Here is a 14,617-nt window from a genome sequence, read left to right on the forward strand (position 1 = left end):
TCCATGGTGCTGCTAGCCTCGCCCTGGCTCCTTGACCTCCTGTCTCCAGAGGGCCTTGCGGCTTCCGGTTCTCTGACCCCATTCTTCTGTAGTAACCCTTCCCCGTCTCCATCTGCTCTAGCTGCTGTGTATCTAGAACTCTCTCTCTTGCAGATCTCTCTTTCACTGCCCACTTGCTTCTCACAAAAGGGTTTCTGGTCTCCGAGCCTATCCCAGCAATGTGGGAAGATACCCACCTTTTCCCTGAAGTCCGCCCAGATTTTGAGCTCTCCCTGCAAAACTTGCTGGGCAAGGAGAGGTTTATCTTGATTCCCCATTGTGTGCTAATTGATTTCGCAGGGAAGCGATTTCCTTTAGAGGGTGTGTGGACATGTGCTGCGTAAACATCGGGACTGGGAGCATTTGGGCAATGACATAACGTCAGGGTTTAAAACTGTCCGTTGTGAAAAAAAAAACAGAGAGATCGAAGTTAAGCTTCTTTAAAACTCTCTCCCCCGCCAGGAGGAACCACTCCAAATGCCTGGTACATTGCAAAATGGGTGTCAGCCGCTCCGCTTCCACGGTCATCGCGTATGCGATGAAGGAGTTCGGCTGGCCCCTGGAGAAAGCCTACAACTACGTGAAGCAGAAGCGCAGCATCACGCGCCCCAACGCCGGCTTCATGAGGCAGCTGTCTGAGTATGAAGGCATCTTGGACGCGAGGTGGGTGACTGTCTGCGAGGATTGGCAGGACTGAGCTCGCGGGGCCGCCGTCCGCCCGCAGCAGCAGTGGCTTCTGCAGCCAAAACCCTGACGCGGGGGGGGGGGGGGGGGGGGGGGTGTGAGGGGGGGCCGGTTTGAGAAAAACAACTATTGTTTGGCGTTTGATGAGTGGTTTCCAGGAGGGATCTGTTCTGATGTTGTTGGCACGGCTGTTTTGCTGCGGGAGGGAACGGTGCCTGACTCCTGCTCTAAGGCACGGCTTTGTGTGCGGCATGGGCGTGTGGGTGCCCCGTTTCCTGAGCATCTGCTTTGGGCCGGCGCTGTGCCAGGCTTCGCCGCAGGGCAGTGCCGAGGACTGCGGGGCAGGTGGGGTTCCCCCACTGATGAGCAGGGCAGCTCAGGGCAGGCTCATCAGCCCCCCCCCCCTCCCCCAGCTCTTCTTCTGAGCAAAGAACCAGCGCCCACCTGGTCTGGTGGTTGTGAGATGCGCATGAGTACCGTCACCTTGTGGAGGCTCTGCTAGACCTGGCTGCAGTAGATGGGATGTCGTTTTTCTGCATTTTGTTAACGTAAAAAAACCATTGAAACCTGTAAAGAATTTTTGTGAGTTTATTTGAGCCAAACTGTTGACATATGCCGGGAAGCAGAACCTCAACGAATTGAGGTAATGCTCCGGAGAATGGTGGGGTTACATGTGCATTTATACATTTGCAATCAAAGAAGGAACATAGGTGGGTTACATGAAATTCATTGGTGATAGATTAAGGAGGAGGGATAAGCAAAACAGGGAAACCCCTGGGATTGGATAAAAAGTAAAATGATGGACACATACTTAGGTGGGTGCAGGAACAATTAACATGATGATGAAGGAATCTGTGGTATCTTGTCCTGGGGCCCAGCACATTTGGTTGTGCCCCAGGGGCTCCAGATAAAGGGAAGTCACAAGTTACCCAGACATCCCAAGGACATGTTATCATAGATGCAAAAAGACAGATAGGCTCAGTTAAGGTAAAGGTTGGCCTTGTCAGTGAAGATACCAGCCTAGGACGTAACTGCCCACCATCACTGCTTTTAGTTAAAGTTTAATTCCAGGCCATCCTTTGTGGTTACTTTAGGTCTCGAAGTTTGCAAGACCGCCATGCAGGCCTCCCTGAGCTTGTCAGGTCAGCATGTGGCCCCTTTCGTCCGCAATTTCTAACCCCACCTGGGAAGGTCTGCAGGGTACAGGTTACCCCCACTTACGGGAGGAGGAGGGACTGACGCTGGAGGTTGGCTTGCCCCGCACCTCACAGCCAGGGACAGCAGAAGGGAGCACCTGCCCAGGTGTGTTGGCCTCCAAAGCAGGGAGGCCCCCAGGTTCTCCAGCCACCCCGGGGATCCCTGCTATACCTCGGAACTGCTGTGAGGGAGCCGCAGGCTAAGTCTCGGCCTCTGACCGCTTTGGGGAAGCAGGCTTGGACAGGGTCCAGAGGACAGCTCCGGACATCTCCACTGTCTAGCAGAGGGTGGCTGGACAGATCCCCAGGCAGGGCGGAGGCCGAGGCGGAGAAGTGTGCACCGCTGAGCCCTTCGGCCCCTCACTCCACTAGTGCCCTTTCAGCCCATCCAGGGGTTTCCAGGCTGGGTTCACAGCTGCGTGGTGTTGACCTTGAATCGCAGCCCCATCTGAGGGCCCCGGCCTCGCCCAGAACATGCCCAGGGAGCAAGCAGTCATGAGTGATCCTGACACTCTGTCGCATTGACCGACAATAGCAGAGCCTTCATTTACATTCAATTCTCTCATCTCAACCCTTACAACCCTGTGATGTCTGTATTGCTCTCAGGTTCGTGGAGGTGACTTCTTTACCTTTCTTCACTATAAGCCTTTCTCTTTTTACTTTTATGTTTTGAAAATGCGTCATAAAAATAACACCATAGTATTAGAAGACAGATTTTTAAAACTGACCTGTAATCTCTCTGACCTAAACGAATGGAGCAGAATTTTTGGACTGGGCAGGATGTCCCGGATTCTTTTTCCACCGGAGTCAAAGAGTGAATCCACAGACAGGAGATGTTATAGCAAAGGTGGAGATTTACTGAGGAACAAGTACAGACTCCCACTTGGGGACAGGGAAGGGGTCCCACTGAGTTCCTTTTCCCTGCGGCATATAAAGGCTGCAGGTCCTTGTGCCTTGATATCCCCTCTGATTGGTCACTATTCCCTTAGACTGGTTACTATAGTAACTCCTGAGCTCAAGGTCGAACCTCACATGGGACATGTGAGGTTCTCCCCCACTTCCGTCCTTATTGTTTTCCTGTTCCCTTTGGGCTTTCTTCTACTCCTGGATGAAGGGCTTCCTTCCTTTATTTTGTAAATATAGACGTTTTGCTGTTCCCAGCTCCCTCATTCTATGGAAATGTACAGGTGCAGCTTTTCAGCTTCCCTATTCTATGGAAATACTGAATATACTGAATATACTGAATACTGCTCTGTAGCCCTGTGCTGCTTCCATGGTCCTCTTAATTTCTAAAATTTCCTAAAACCTATTTTTTTCACCCCCAAAAAATCCAGTTTCACTATAAACAACATTTATAGTTTTCTGGAATCTTCCCAACTTTATTCACGTGCATTACGTACTCGCATTGCTATATTAGTATAACTATATACCGGTATGTATATAAATATTTATATTGACAGATGGAGAAACTGAGAGGTGAGCCATGAAGTGGCATGACCCGATGAGATGGGACACTCGCTCCTGATAGCATTTCAGGTCTAGGTGCCCTTCACACGTCTGTCATGTTGTCGTCACATGACAAAGAATCCTTTAAAGTTTCTCGCGAGGGCCACGATGATTTTTGGGTCCTAGTTCTGCTTCTCTCGTCCTTTCATTTCTTGGGGACAGATGAACAGAGAGAGGCTTTACGCCAGCCTCGCTGGCTCCCCCTATCCCTACCCCTCTTCCCAGGAGCGGCTGGGCCCTGGCCTCTGACGACCTTCCTCTGCCCTTCCTCCCCCAGCAAACAAAGGCACAACAAGCTCTGGCGCCAGCAGACCGAGAGCCGCCTCCAGCAGCCCGTGGGTGACCTCACGGGGTCCGGGGACTTCTTGCCAGAGACCCTGGATGACACCCGGGAAGCCCGGCTGTCCTGCTTGGACGATGCTGCCCAGCCTGGGTTCCCAGGAGGAGGAGGACCCTCTCTCTCCTGCTGTTTCCGACGGCTCTCAGACCCCCTCCTGCGTTCCCCCAGCGACGAAACCGGCGGCCTGGTCCAGCTGGAGGATCTGGAGAAGGATGCTCTGTTGGAGGAAGCAGCTCAGCCTCCAGCAGCGCCCAAGCCAGCCAGACCTCCCCAGGAAGGCCCCGGGCCCTGTGAGAAGGAGGTGAAGAAGAGACCGGAGTTCGGGAGCCCGAAAGCCCACAGTGGCCCCTTGCCGGCGGTGGAGGAGATGGAGAGGGAGGAGGCTCCTGGAGCAGGGCGGTGGGGGAGGTCCCCAGCCCAGCCGGATAAGAGCCTGCTCAACCGGGAAAACCTAAATAATAACAATAGCAAGAGGAGCTGTCCGGACGACTTTGAGGTAGGTGTGGGGCCAGCGTGTGGGGCAGCAGACCCGCCACATCACTTCTGTCCTGCCCCCCTCCCAGCCCCCTCCCAGCCCCCTCTGCTGCTTTGTTCCGCCAGCTCGGCAGTTCTTACCCCCAGGGACCCTTGGGTTTGTCTCAGAGCGAGCGGTCCCTATTCCTGCAGTGAGACCACCATCCCTCCAGGGCCCCCCAGCCCGCCCGCGCCCTCCTGGTATGTCGTGGTCTTTGGCTGTATCACGCTCTCACGACGTTCTTGTCCCCTTCCAGCACGATGCTCTATTCGGGATCCTCAACAAAGTGAAGCCTTCCTACAAGTCCTGTGCCGACTGCATGTACCCCACAGCCAGCAGGGCTCCCGAGGCCTTCGGGGAGCGGCGCGAGACCCCCGGGGCCCCCGCCATCTGCACCCAGCCAACCTTCCTGCCCCACCTCACGTCCTCCCCGGTGGCCTACACAGCCAGCCGGTCCCGAGCCCTGGAGAAGCTGGCCTCCGGCCCCCCCGAAACTCCCCCACTCCTGCCACCAGCAGGCCCGAGGAGGTCGGACCCTGTGGGCTCTGGGCCCAGGGCTGCCCCAGAGCCGCCAGCTAGCCTTTTGGAACCTTCCAGAGAGACCCCCAAAGTCGTGCCAAAGGCCCTCCTTTTGAAGAATTCTCACTGTGATAAGAACCCTCCCGGCATGGAAGTGGTGAAGGAGGAATCGCCACCCAAGAAAGACGCGAAGCCGGCCAAGGACCTGCGGCTGCTGTTCAGCCAGGAAGCCGAGAAGCCCAGCGCGCACAGCTACCTGATGCAGCACCAGGAGTCCATCCTCCAGCTGCAGAAGGCGGGCCTGGTCCGCAAGCACACCAAAGAGCTGGAGCGGCTGAAGGGCGCGCCCGCAGACCCGGCGGCCCCGCTCAGGGACGGCACCGCCGGCCGGCTGGAGGCCAGCATCCCCGAGGAGAGCCCCGATCTGGCTCCCGACCTGGCTCCTGACCTGCCGCCGGGGGCGAGTGACGAGAAGCCGGAGGCCACCCCCATCCCGCTGGAGGGAGCCTCGCTGAAGAGCCCCTCTCCCTTCCTCTGCCGCCTGGACCACACCAGCCACTTCTCGAAAGACTTCCTGAAGACCATCTGCTACACGCCCACCTCGTCCTCCATGAGCTCCAACCTGACCCGGAGCTCCAGCAGCGACAGCATCCACAGCGTCCGCGGGAAGCCGGGGCTGGTGAAGCAGCGGACGCAGGAGATCGAGACGCGGCTCCGGCTGGCGGGCCTCACCGTCTCGTCCCCGCTCAAGCGCTCGCACTCTCTTGCCAAGCTCGGAAGTCTTGACTTCTCCACGGAAGACCTGACCAGTGAGGCTGACCTGTCCACCATCGCCGACTCCCAGGACGCCAAGTCGAGCGAGGCCTCCTTCTTGCACGAGCCCCAGGCCACCCCGCGGAACCCAGCCGCCCCCTCTAAACCATCAGGGAAACCCGCCCCAGAAAACTTGAAAAGCTCCTCGTGGCTGAGCAAAAGCTGACCCGCCACCAGCTGATCACATGACCCCTCCCTGAGTCTCACCACGGGTTTCGGTCAGCCCCTTGCGTCTCGATTTCCCTCAAACAGTGGCGTTTAAGAACTCGCAGCCAGGAGGAAAGGGGAGTGTCTGTTGTGTGGCTAGCAGACTCTGAGCCCGAGTCATGCGTTTTCCAGGAGAATCGTGTCTGCAGGGCATGAACAGATACGCACACACGTCCAAGTACGCTGTTTGCAACAGGCACAGAACAGCTGTGGCGGCGGCCTCGACGCCAGCCGCACGGTCCTAGCGCATTCAGCCCGCGTGGGAAAAGTCTTGGATGGCAATATAAGTCCTACCTCTGTTCTTGCTGTGCTTTTTATGTTTAAAATACAGTGATGCCCAAGGCTCATTCCAGGGAATACTGCTGTGTCAGAAAAAGGGTTCCCAAGGGGGAATTTTGTTGTTGAAAAAGGTGTTAGGATTTCTAACGTGACCTCACCGAGCCCTGCGAGGGAAAGGGATGCGAAGGTGTGGGAGGCTGTTGTGGAACCAGCTCTGTGGGGCGTGGTCCTCTGTGCAGCCGACTCCTCGGTCCTGGCGTGTTGTTACTGCCGAGCCATGTGCGTCTGGCCCGCGCTGGGGTCCGGTGGGGAAACGTGTGTGATGTCCTCAGTTGTTGCTTGTGGTGGATTTCAAATTGCCCCCCATCTGGGGAGACGGACCCAGCAGCGCTGTTGGTCTCCTCTGCTGTTGAGCCCCCCGTGGCGGGGAAGAGGTGTTGACGGTGTCTGGGGGTCCGGGGTCCTGAGATGCAGGCTGTCCTGCCAGGGACCCGGCACTCAGGTTCATTCATTGTCACATCTGCTCGTGTTTGGGGGGAGAAAGAAGACCCAGTAGTGAGCAACGATCGGTTCCTCCCTAAGGGCAGCTTCTGTGAAAGAAATGCGGCTGTTGAATAGCTTCCCCATGTTTACAGTTGCCCCTTCGTGGCGGGGACACTGCCGCCCGCTTCTCTCTGGCGGCTCCTAGCGGGTGGACGGGGCGCGGGAGGTCCTGCGGTCCCAGCCGGCTCTGAGCAGCCCCGTTAAGAGTCAGGTGAGCTGGGTGCCTCATGCTGCCGTGGCTCTGAGCTCGAGTGGAGGGTCGTCTGGTGTCGGTCAGCACAACATCGGGATGTTAAAATAGTTTGAGAAGAGAGAAGGGGCTTGATTAGAAAGGTTGAATTCAGGGGTCAGCAAACTGTGGTATATGGTCCCATGAACTAAGAATGGTTTTTCATCCTGTTCAGGGGTTATAAAAAAAAAATTAACTCATAGGCAACAGAGACCACGTAGCCTGCAAAGCCAAGATGTTCATTAGCAGGCCTGTGCATACAAAGTTTGCTGACCCCTGGGTTTATTGGACAGCAGAGGGCTACCCAGAGCCCTCTTGGGAGAAACTGGGCACATGTGAAACCTTCCGGGCCTCATAACGCCTCAGGCCAAATCCTTCTCCCAGCCCAGACCTTGCAGCCCAACCCGAGGGCGTCTCCTGCAGGCGGGTGGCTGTGTGTGGGTGGGACACTCCTGGCTGGTCAGCCAGGTTAATTCAGTGAAGCTAGAAAGCCCTCAAGGGCCAGCCAGATTCTCAAAGTGGGTGAATGCGTTGCCACCGGACATTGGTCAGAATGGGACCCCCGACAGCCACCATTCTAGAAGCACCCGGCAGGGTCTTCAGGAACCAGGCTAGTCCATATTTCAACTAATGTGAGAGTTTGGTTTTTAGTTTTTTGCAAAAACCCTCTCTCCAGGAACTTTTTGTCCCTGACCGTATCCTTTTAATTTTTAAAAATATATATTATTTTACTTTATAGGAATTTATTTTTCCCACCACCATTCACTGAAATCACCTTTAAAGGTGATTATTCACTTTTCCCAAAAACCCTGTTAGGTTTATTTCTCTCTCTCTCTCTCAGCCAACAAAAGCATATTCTCAAAAAAAGAAAAAAAAAATCAAGTCCAATATGTCTTGCCAAATTAAATTTCATGTGGTGGATCAATTTTTGTGTCAAAATAATCCTTTAGGTTTGGTGATGACAGGCTGTTTTGCTTTTTAAAACCACGTGTATGAGAGTGATATATTTTTGAAAACTTTAATTTTGAAAGCCATAATTTTTCTTATCCCGTGAAAGGGTGGGAGGAGGATGACAAGTCTGAGTGGGTTTTTGGCTTTTGTCAAAATGATCGGTGCATTTTCAGAAGCACAATTTGTATATTAACATCAAAACCAGGGCCCCATCTTCAGAGCAAAATGAAGGGACCTTCTTGACCCACAGACCCAGGTCCGCTGCGTGTCGACATCTGGCAAATTGCTACCTGAAACATACTGACCAGAGCATCCTGCCAGGCGGGGGGCGGGGTTGCACCTTGGCAGACAGGTCATCAGGTCATGCTGCTCTCTGAAGGGAAGTTTTGCCCCCCTAAGATGGCACCGTATCCTGATCGATGTTCTGTCTGTAATCTTAGCTGCTGTGGAAGATTCTTAAGGCAACCGGCACAAGTGAGGGGCAGGGTGCGTGCCCTGGAAGTCCTGGACATCGGTGACTGCCCCCTTCGTGGAAGGCCGTTGTCAAATTAGGAGAGAACAGACATTTTCTCAGCTTCGTTTCACCTTCCACCTCACCTTCCCCCCCCCCCCCTCTTTAGTCACATGGCACGCCAAAGGTTCGGGGGAACTAGATCTTCCTGTTGCACTGGTCCAGGGGGGTCACCTGGACAGGAGTTGTTAGGTATAAGGCGGAAACTGATCCTGGAGCGAGGAGATGCCGCTCTGACGATGTCAATTTTCCATTTCTTTGTCGCGGAGCGATGTCTGTCATTGCGTGAGCTTCTGAAGAACAAGGTTCTTCTTACTCGTGCGATTTCCCTGCCTCCTTGGTCTCAGACCCCTTGGCTGGTGACAGCTCTCTGCCAGGAGATGACACTCTGTCCACCTGGTGTGCAGGTCACTCACCAGGCCCTCGGGTGGCTGCACTGGCCAACCCCCCTCTGTCCGCCCGCCCTCACAGCTGAAAGCATTCCAGCTCATCCCAAAGCCACTTCCCTCATGGGTACGCCCAGAGGATGCCCCAGGATGGAGCCAAGCTTGCAATAGAATTAACACTTAGAGGACAGCCCTGTACCCTGGCGGTCCTGTCTCTCCCCACAGGCCCGATCCTAGAAGGAAGAGGAATCCCCCTGCTCCCCTGGGGCTGTTTCTATTGGGAATAAACGCTGTATCATTTAGTCAAGATCATATAAGCCACCTCCCCCAAGGTGTCCGAAGAGGGACTTGCTCTCTGTTGCCTGGAAATGCTTGATGCCGGAATACATTTCACCCAACCCTCCCCTGGATCCCCACCTAACAGGGCGACCATTTCACCTCTGGCCGTGGAGCCAGGCAGGCTGGGAAGATGGTGACATCTGGACAGCGTGGTGCAGGGCCACCCGCTCTGGTCCCACCCTGCAGGCTCTCACTGATGCTGCATGCCAAACCAAGGTAGTTGATTGACCCCCATGCTCAGCTACTGGTCTTTTTATTGTCTGCTCTGCCATGGAATGCCTGTTGTGTTTGAGTTCACTATATATATATATATATATATATATATATATATATATTGGATATAGATATATATATATACGTATAACTTGAATCATATCATCATGTGCATTACTTCTCATTCACACATGCACCGTCCCCACGCTGTGAGGCGGATCCCCTGGGGCGGTCTGGAGTGACGCCGTGCGGTGCCACACCCTCGGTAGCTCCGGACAGGACTGCCCTGTTCTGGTCCTGGAGGAGGTGCTGCGGCCCTGGCCTCGGCCCTGACACGGGAGGCTCCCCAGCCAGACCCCCAGTGCCCTGCTGTCCTTCCTGTCGGCTGTGCTGCACGAGGAGGTGGCCGCTTCCCCCCCTTCTTGGACACTGTAATTATTGTTTTACAATTGAGTGCCTTAATCATAGTTTACAAATACTGTGTATTTATGGGAAAGTGCTAAGCTCTCACCTTCTGTGATTGGATACCTGGCCTTGTCCGTGGTGGTTGGCGTTCGGGCTGGAGCTTGCCCTGCCCCATCCTTCTGCTCATCTGCTGTGCAGTCTCACGCGCACGTGCACCCACACCTGTCCGAGGAGCGTGGCTCGAACCGGCTCTGGGAGTCCCTGCAGGCGAGGCCGGCTCTGGCCCACGCCTCGCGCGTCCCGTGATAGTGAGGGAAGGCTAGAACTTGGGGTGCTGGCAGCTGGGGGTGCTGACGGCAGCCCAGCCCTCACCCGTTTCCCGGTCACACAGCTGTCCTCTCTTTCATAGAGGTTTTTATTACCACCTAGGCCACCCTGTTTTCGTCTCTGTTGGTGTCCTGAGCTCTTTGCAACAAAATGCAGGTACAGACACCCTCCCCCCATCCCCCCACCCCAAAATCAGGAGCTCCACAAGATGGTTGCCCTTTGGTTTTCAGAAGCTGCCAGTGGGTTCCAGCGTGTTGTGTAATGATACCAATTTTTTTTATTATATTGTGTTTTTTTATAGTATATATTTAAAAGGCAGTATCTTTTGTACTGTGAATTTGCAGTAGAAGATGCATAATGCACTTTTTTTTTTTTTACTTCTGTTGGTGTGTACTGTATATAGTCCGTGTGCTTCTTGTGATGAAAATAAACGTTTTCTTTATAAATGCCTGATGACCTGTGAACTTGTGCAACAGGAAACCGCCTGCTCCACCCTTACCGAGGTAGTCAGATGCGTCTGCATCACCGCGATGGCCGGGCTTTCCTGACCACCTACTGTGTGCCCGGCCCCACGCCAAAATCCCAGACAGTTCAGACCCAAGAAAGACACAGGGGAGGGAAGAGCTCCTGCAGGAATTGTCTTTTCCCCTGATTTTGCCAGTGAGGAAGAGCGGGCCCCAGAGCGCTGTCCCGGTGGAGCGGGACTTGGACTTGGAGCGATGTCTCTTCCTGCACACGCAGGAAATGCAGAGCTAGAGGTGTGTGTGCTGGAGAGAAGCACCGAGCAGGCTGCAGACACTGCATTCGTGGGAGGGACTGGAGGGATGGCTGCTAATGCCCAGGGCAGGGCGCCGGGGAGTCCCAGTCACTGACACGGCAAAGGCTTCTTTTTTCTTTTCTTTTTTTTTTTAAATATATTTTATTGATTTTTTACAGAGAGGAAGGGAGAGAGATAGAGAGTTAGAAACATCGATGAGAGAGAAACATAGATCAGCTGCCTCCTGCACATCTCCTACTGGGGATGTGCCCGCAACCCAGGTACATGCCCTTGACCGGAATCAAACCTGGGACCTTTCAGTCCGCAAGCCGACGCTCTATCCACTGAGCCAAACCGGTTTTGGCTCTTTTCTTTTTTTTAAAATAGGTTTTTATTGATTTTTAGAGAGGGAGAGAGAGATAGAAATATCGATGAGAGGCGGGGGGATAAAATGGACACATATGTAATACCCTTTGTAATACTTTAAGCGATAAAAAAAAAAAAAGAAAAGAAATATCGATGAGAGAGAAACATCCACTGGCTGCCTCCTGCTGGGGATCAAGGCCACAACCTGGGCATGTGCCCTCACTAGGAATCGAGCCCGTGACCTCTTGGTATGTGGGTCGACGCTCAACCACTGAGCCACACCGGCTGGGCGGCCACGGCTTAACTTCCAGCTCAGGTCCCAGTCCACTGCAGGTCAGGACTTTGCCGATGCCTCCCCTCCCTCGGTGACCAGCAAAGCCAGGCTGCTTGCATTTAACACCCTGCCTTCTCGGCGTTCTTTGCTTCCAGCTGTGCATTCGGTGGGGAAAGAGCACGTGTTCACGCTTGAAACCGCCTTGGGCTGCGATACCTCATGTCTGCTCACGCTCCAGTGGGCGAGGCCTGTGCAGTGGCCCCACCCCAGCTGCCGGGCCGGGAGATGACAGGTGCACGTGTGCCTGGTGAGGGCTGACTGCCCCCCCCCAGCCCCCCCGCCCCGTGCCTTGGCGTGGCCCCTACATTCCAGTGCCCGCGGACCCAGAAAACACTTTACCTGGGCTTGCTCTGTCTCTGATCTGGACTCAGAGGAGATTGATGGGTAAACTGGATGGGATGGGAGTTTACTGCTTTACAACAGGAATTGTAGGCGTGGAGCCGGCCAGAGTATTCTCACTTCAAGCGAGCACGCCGAGTCCTTCCTGATAAAAAATCTACATGTGAGGTCAGTGATGGTCAGGAATTGCTTACAGAGTCTGAGATCAGTCCGTCCGTGAAATGACTAAATGGCGAGCTGGACGTGGCCTTCCCTGTAGGATGTTTTCACAACAACCTCTGAGGGTTACGGTTCCGGACGCTCTTCTTCCTCGGCAAAGCTGGACACACCTAGTATTTGCTCCTCAGGCTCCAGCCGTGAATCAGAGCCCGGCGATGGGTCCCCTGGGAGTTCTGTTGGCCGAGGTTCGCAGCCACTGGAATAAAAAGGTGATGCAATCCAGCAGGCTTCCACTGTGCTAGTTACAACCCCATTAACGCATGCTTTCTGGAGACAACGCCCACGTTGCCCTAACAAAACGGGTTTTCTCAAAACTCGTCAGATACTCAGTTACCCCGGGGCCCTCGGAGAACATTCCTGGAACGGGCTGTTTTCACCCTGATTTCGCCCGCAGAGCAGCAACCCTGAAGTTGCGAGTGATCCCAGATCACCCCTCCAGCGGGGGTGGCTTCGCAGGGCATGCGGGCTTGTCTGTGCTGCCTAGGGAAGCCCCTCTTGGCAAGATGCTTGCAAGAGGCTCCAGCAGGCAGAGCTTGGAGAATGACCGCATGAAAAACATTTTTTTTATTGATTGATTTAAGGGAGAGAGAGAGAGAAACATCGACTTGTTGTTCTGCTTATGTATGCGTTCAGGGGTTGATTCTCCTTTTTTTTAATTTCTTTATTGCTTAAGGTATTACAAATGTGTCCTCATCCCCCCCCATCATGGGTTGATTCTTATATGTACCCTGACCACAAATCAAATCTGTAACCTTGGTGTATCGGGACCACGGTGCCACCCACTGAACCACCCAGGCAGGGCAGGATGGCTGCATTTTAGGAGGATTTACTTCACAGTGGGAAAGCCCTTTCCAAAGGAGATGTCCACCAACAGTGCGCAATGTGAGGCCTGCCCCCAAAACACTGCCCCAATCACACCCGTGCACAGGGAACAGGATAGACTTCTGCAGCACCCTGTGTGCACCCAGCACTTCACACAAGACATGGAGTCCTCTAAGGGGCCCTCTGGGCGCTATCCTCTTTTACAGATGAAGAAACAGGCCTGCAGAGAGTTTGCCCAAGGTCATTTGCCCAAGGTTACATCTCGAAGGTGGTGAAGCCAGATGGCTATTGCTCCTGCCCCACTGACACCTTTCCCAGCGCTGCCCCCACCCAGAAGTCGAGAGCAGCAAGCCGAAACTGCATCTTGATCTCACAGGAGCCTGAAATGAAGCCTCCGGCCCCTGGGAAATCTGACCCACATCCTGCTCCCAGGGCTCCCTGGGTGACACAAGGTGTTCCCTCCTCCAGTTCGTGCTCGCCGTGGTTTGCCTTTTAAAGGGAAACTGCGCCCGGCCTGTGTGGCTCAGTGGCTGAGTGTCGACCTATGAACCGGGAAGTCAAGGTTCAATTCCCTGTCAGGGCACCTGCCCGGGTTGTGGGCTAGATCCCCAGTGTGGGGCGTGCAGGAGGCAGCTGATCAATGATTCTCGTCACTGATGTTTCTTCCTCTCTCTTTCCCTCTCCCTTCTGCTCTGAAATCAATAAAAATACATTTTTAAAAAATAATTGGAGAATTAACTGGTTCCGGATGCAAACTCCCTTCTGCCCGGCACACCATCCATGCGGAATCAGTGGTGGCCGGGATCTCTGGTACTGGCAGCGGGGATGGTGGGGAGGGAGGCAGGAGGGAAGGAGCTGACACTGTGTTACCGGGTTGATCCTCACAGTAAATGTGAGCCTGTGTTACAAAAACGTGGAAGCTCAGAGAGGTTAGGTAAGATGGATCAGGGCCACACAGCCAGGAAGGGTCCAAATTCACCCACTCTTTACAGCTGTGGGCTATAAGCTTCTCCAGGCTGCTGTGCCCACTCTCTGAGCATCCGAGGGGCTGGCAGTGGAACCGGGAGGCGTGATGGTGCAAGGGTAGCAACCAGGGCTGCCTTCGTGGGCAGTTACACACAACTCCACACTGACAAGACCCTGCAGTTGGTCTAATGCTCTCCTGTCCCCATTTTAATATTTCTATTAATTTTTAAAATACATTTTTATTGATTTCAGAGAGAAAGGGGGAGAGAGAAACATCAACGATGAGAACCATTGATCGTCCCCCACTCTTTTCTCCCCCTCGCCCCCCGCACACCCCACATTGGGGATAGAACCCACAACATGGGCATGTGCCCTGACTGGGAATTGAACTGGTGACCTCTTGGTTCATGGGTCGATGCTCAACCACTGAGCCACACCAGCTGGGCTCTATTGATTTTTTAACCAGCAAATTACTTAGCTGGTCTTGGCACTGTCACCACACTGGTCAAGGGCTTTGGAGCAAGACAGCCCTGGGTCTTGCTCCCTAACTCACCCACTGTGTGACCTGGAGCAAGCGACTTAACCTCTCTGTGCCTCAGTTTCCTCACGGGGAAAGCAAGAACAACCTCAGAGTGGCGTTGTAAAGATTAGCACTGTGTAATTAGCCCAAAGTAAATACCACTGAAATGATATATTATTTGCCTTATAAAGTGCTTAGCACAGGTCCTGGATCAAAGTAACCCCCCCATGAGTACAGTAGTCGCTATAATCGTGGGGAAGACACAGGTCGCCGCCCACGGACCAGCCCTGCGG

At 54.1% G+C, this 14,617-nt stretch overlaps 1 protein-coding gene across 1 annotated transcript in view; it reads left to right on the top strand.

Annotated features, from left to right (window-relative positions):
- SSH1 (slingshot protein phosphatase 1) overlaps window positions 1-7,726 on the top strand; it is a gene marked incomplete at its 5' end in the record, with an annotated part of 50,122 nt that extends 42,396 nt beyond the window's left edge. Inside the window, 3 exons of the mRNA XM_081114167.1 lie at window positions 502-702; window positions 3,703-4,261; window positions 4,536-7,726. Coding sequence (XP_080970293.1) covers window positions 502-702; window positions 3,703-4,261; window positions 4,536-5,777 — 2,002 coding nt within the window. The 3' untranslated portion in view covers window positions 5,778-7,726. The remainder of the gene's footprint in view (window positions 1-501; window positions 703-3,702; window positions 4,262-4,535) is intronic.
- Between the last annotated feature and the right edge of the window lie 6,891 nt (window positions 7,727-14,617).

Source organism: Myotis nattereri (assembly GCF_964212035.1).
Source record: "Myotis nattereri genome assembly, chromosome: 19".
Lineage (NCBI taxonomy): Eukaryota > Metazoa > Chordata > Mammalia > Chiroptera > Vespertilionidae > Myotis > Myotis nattereri.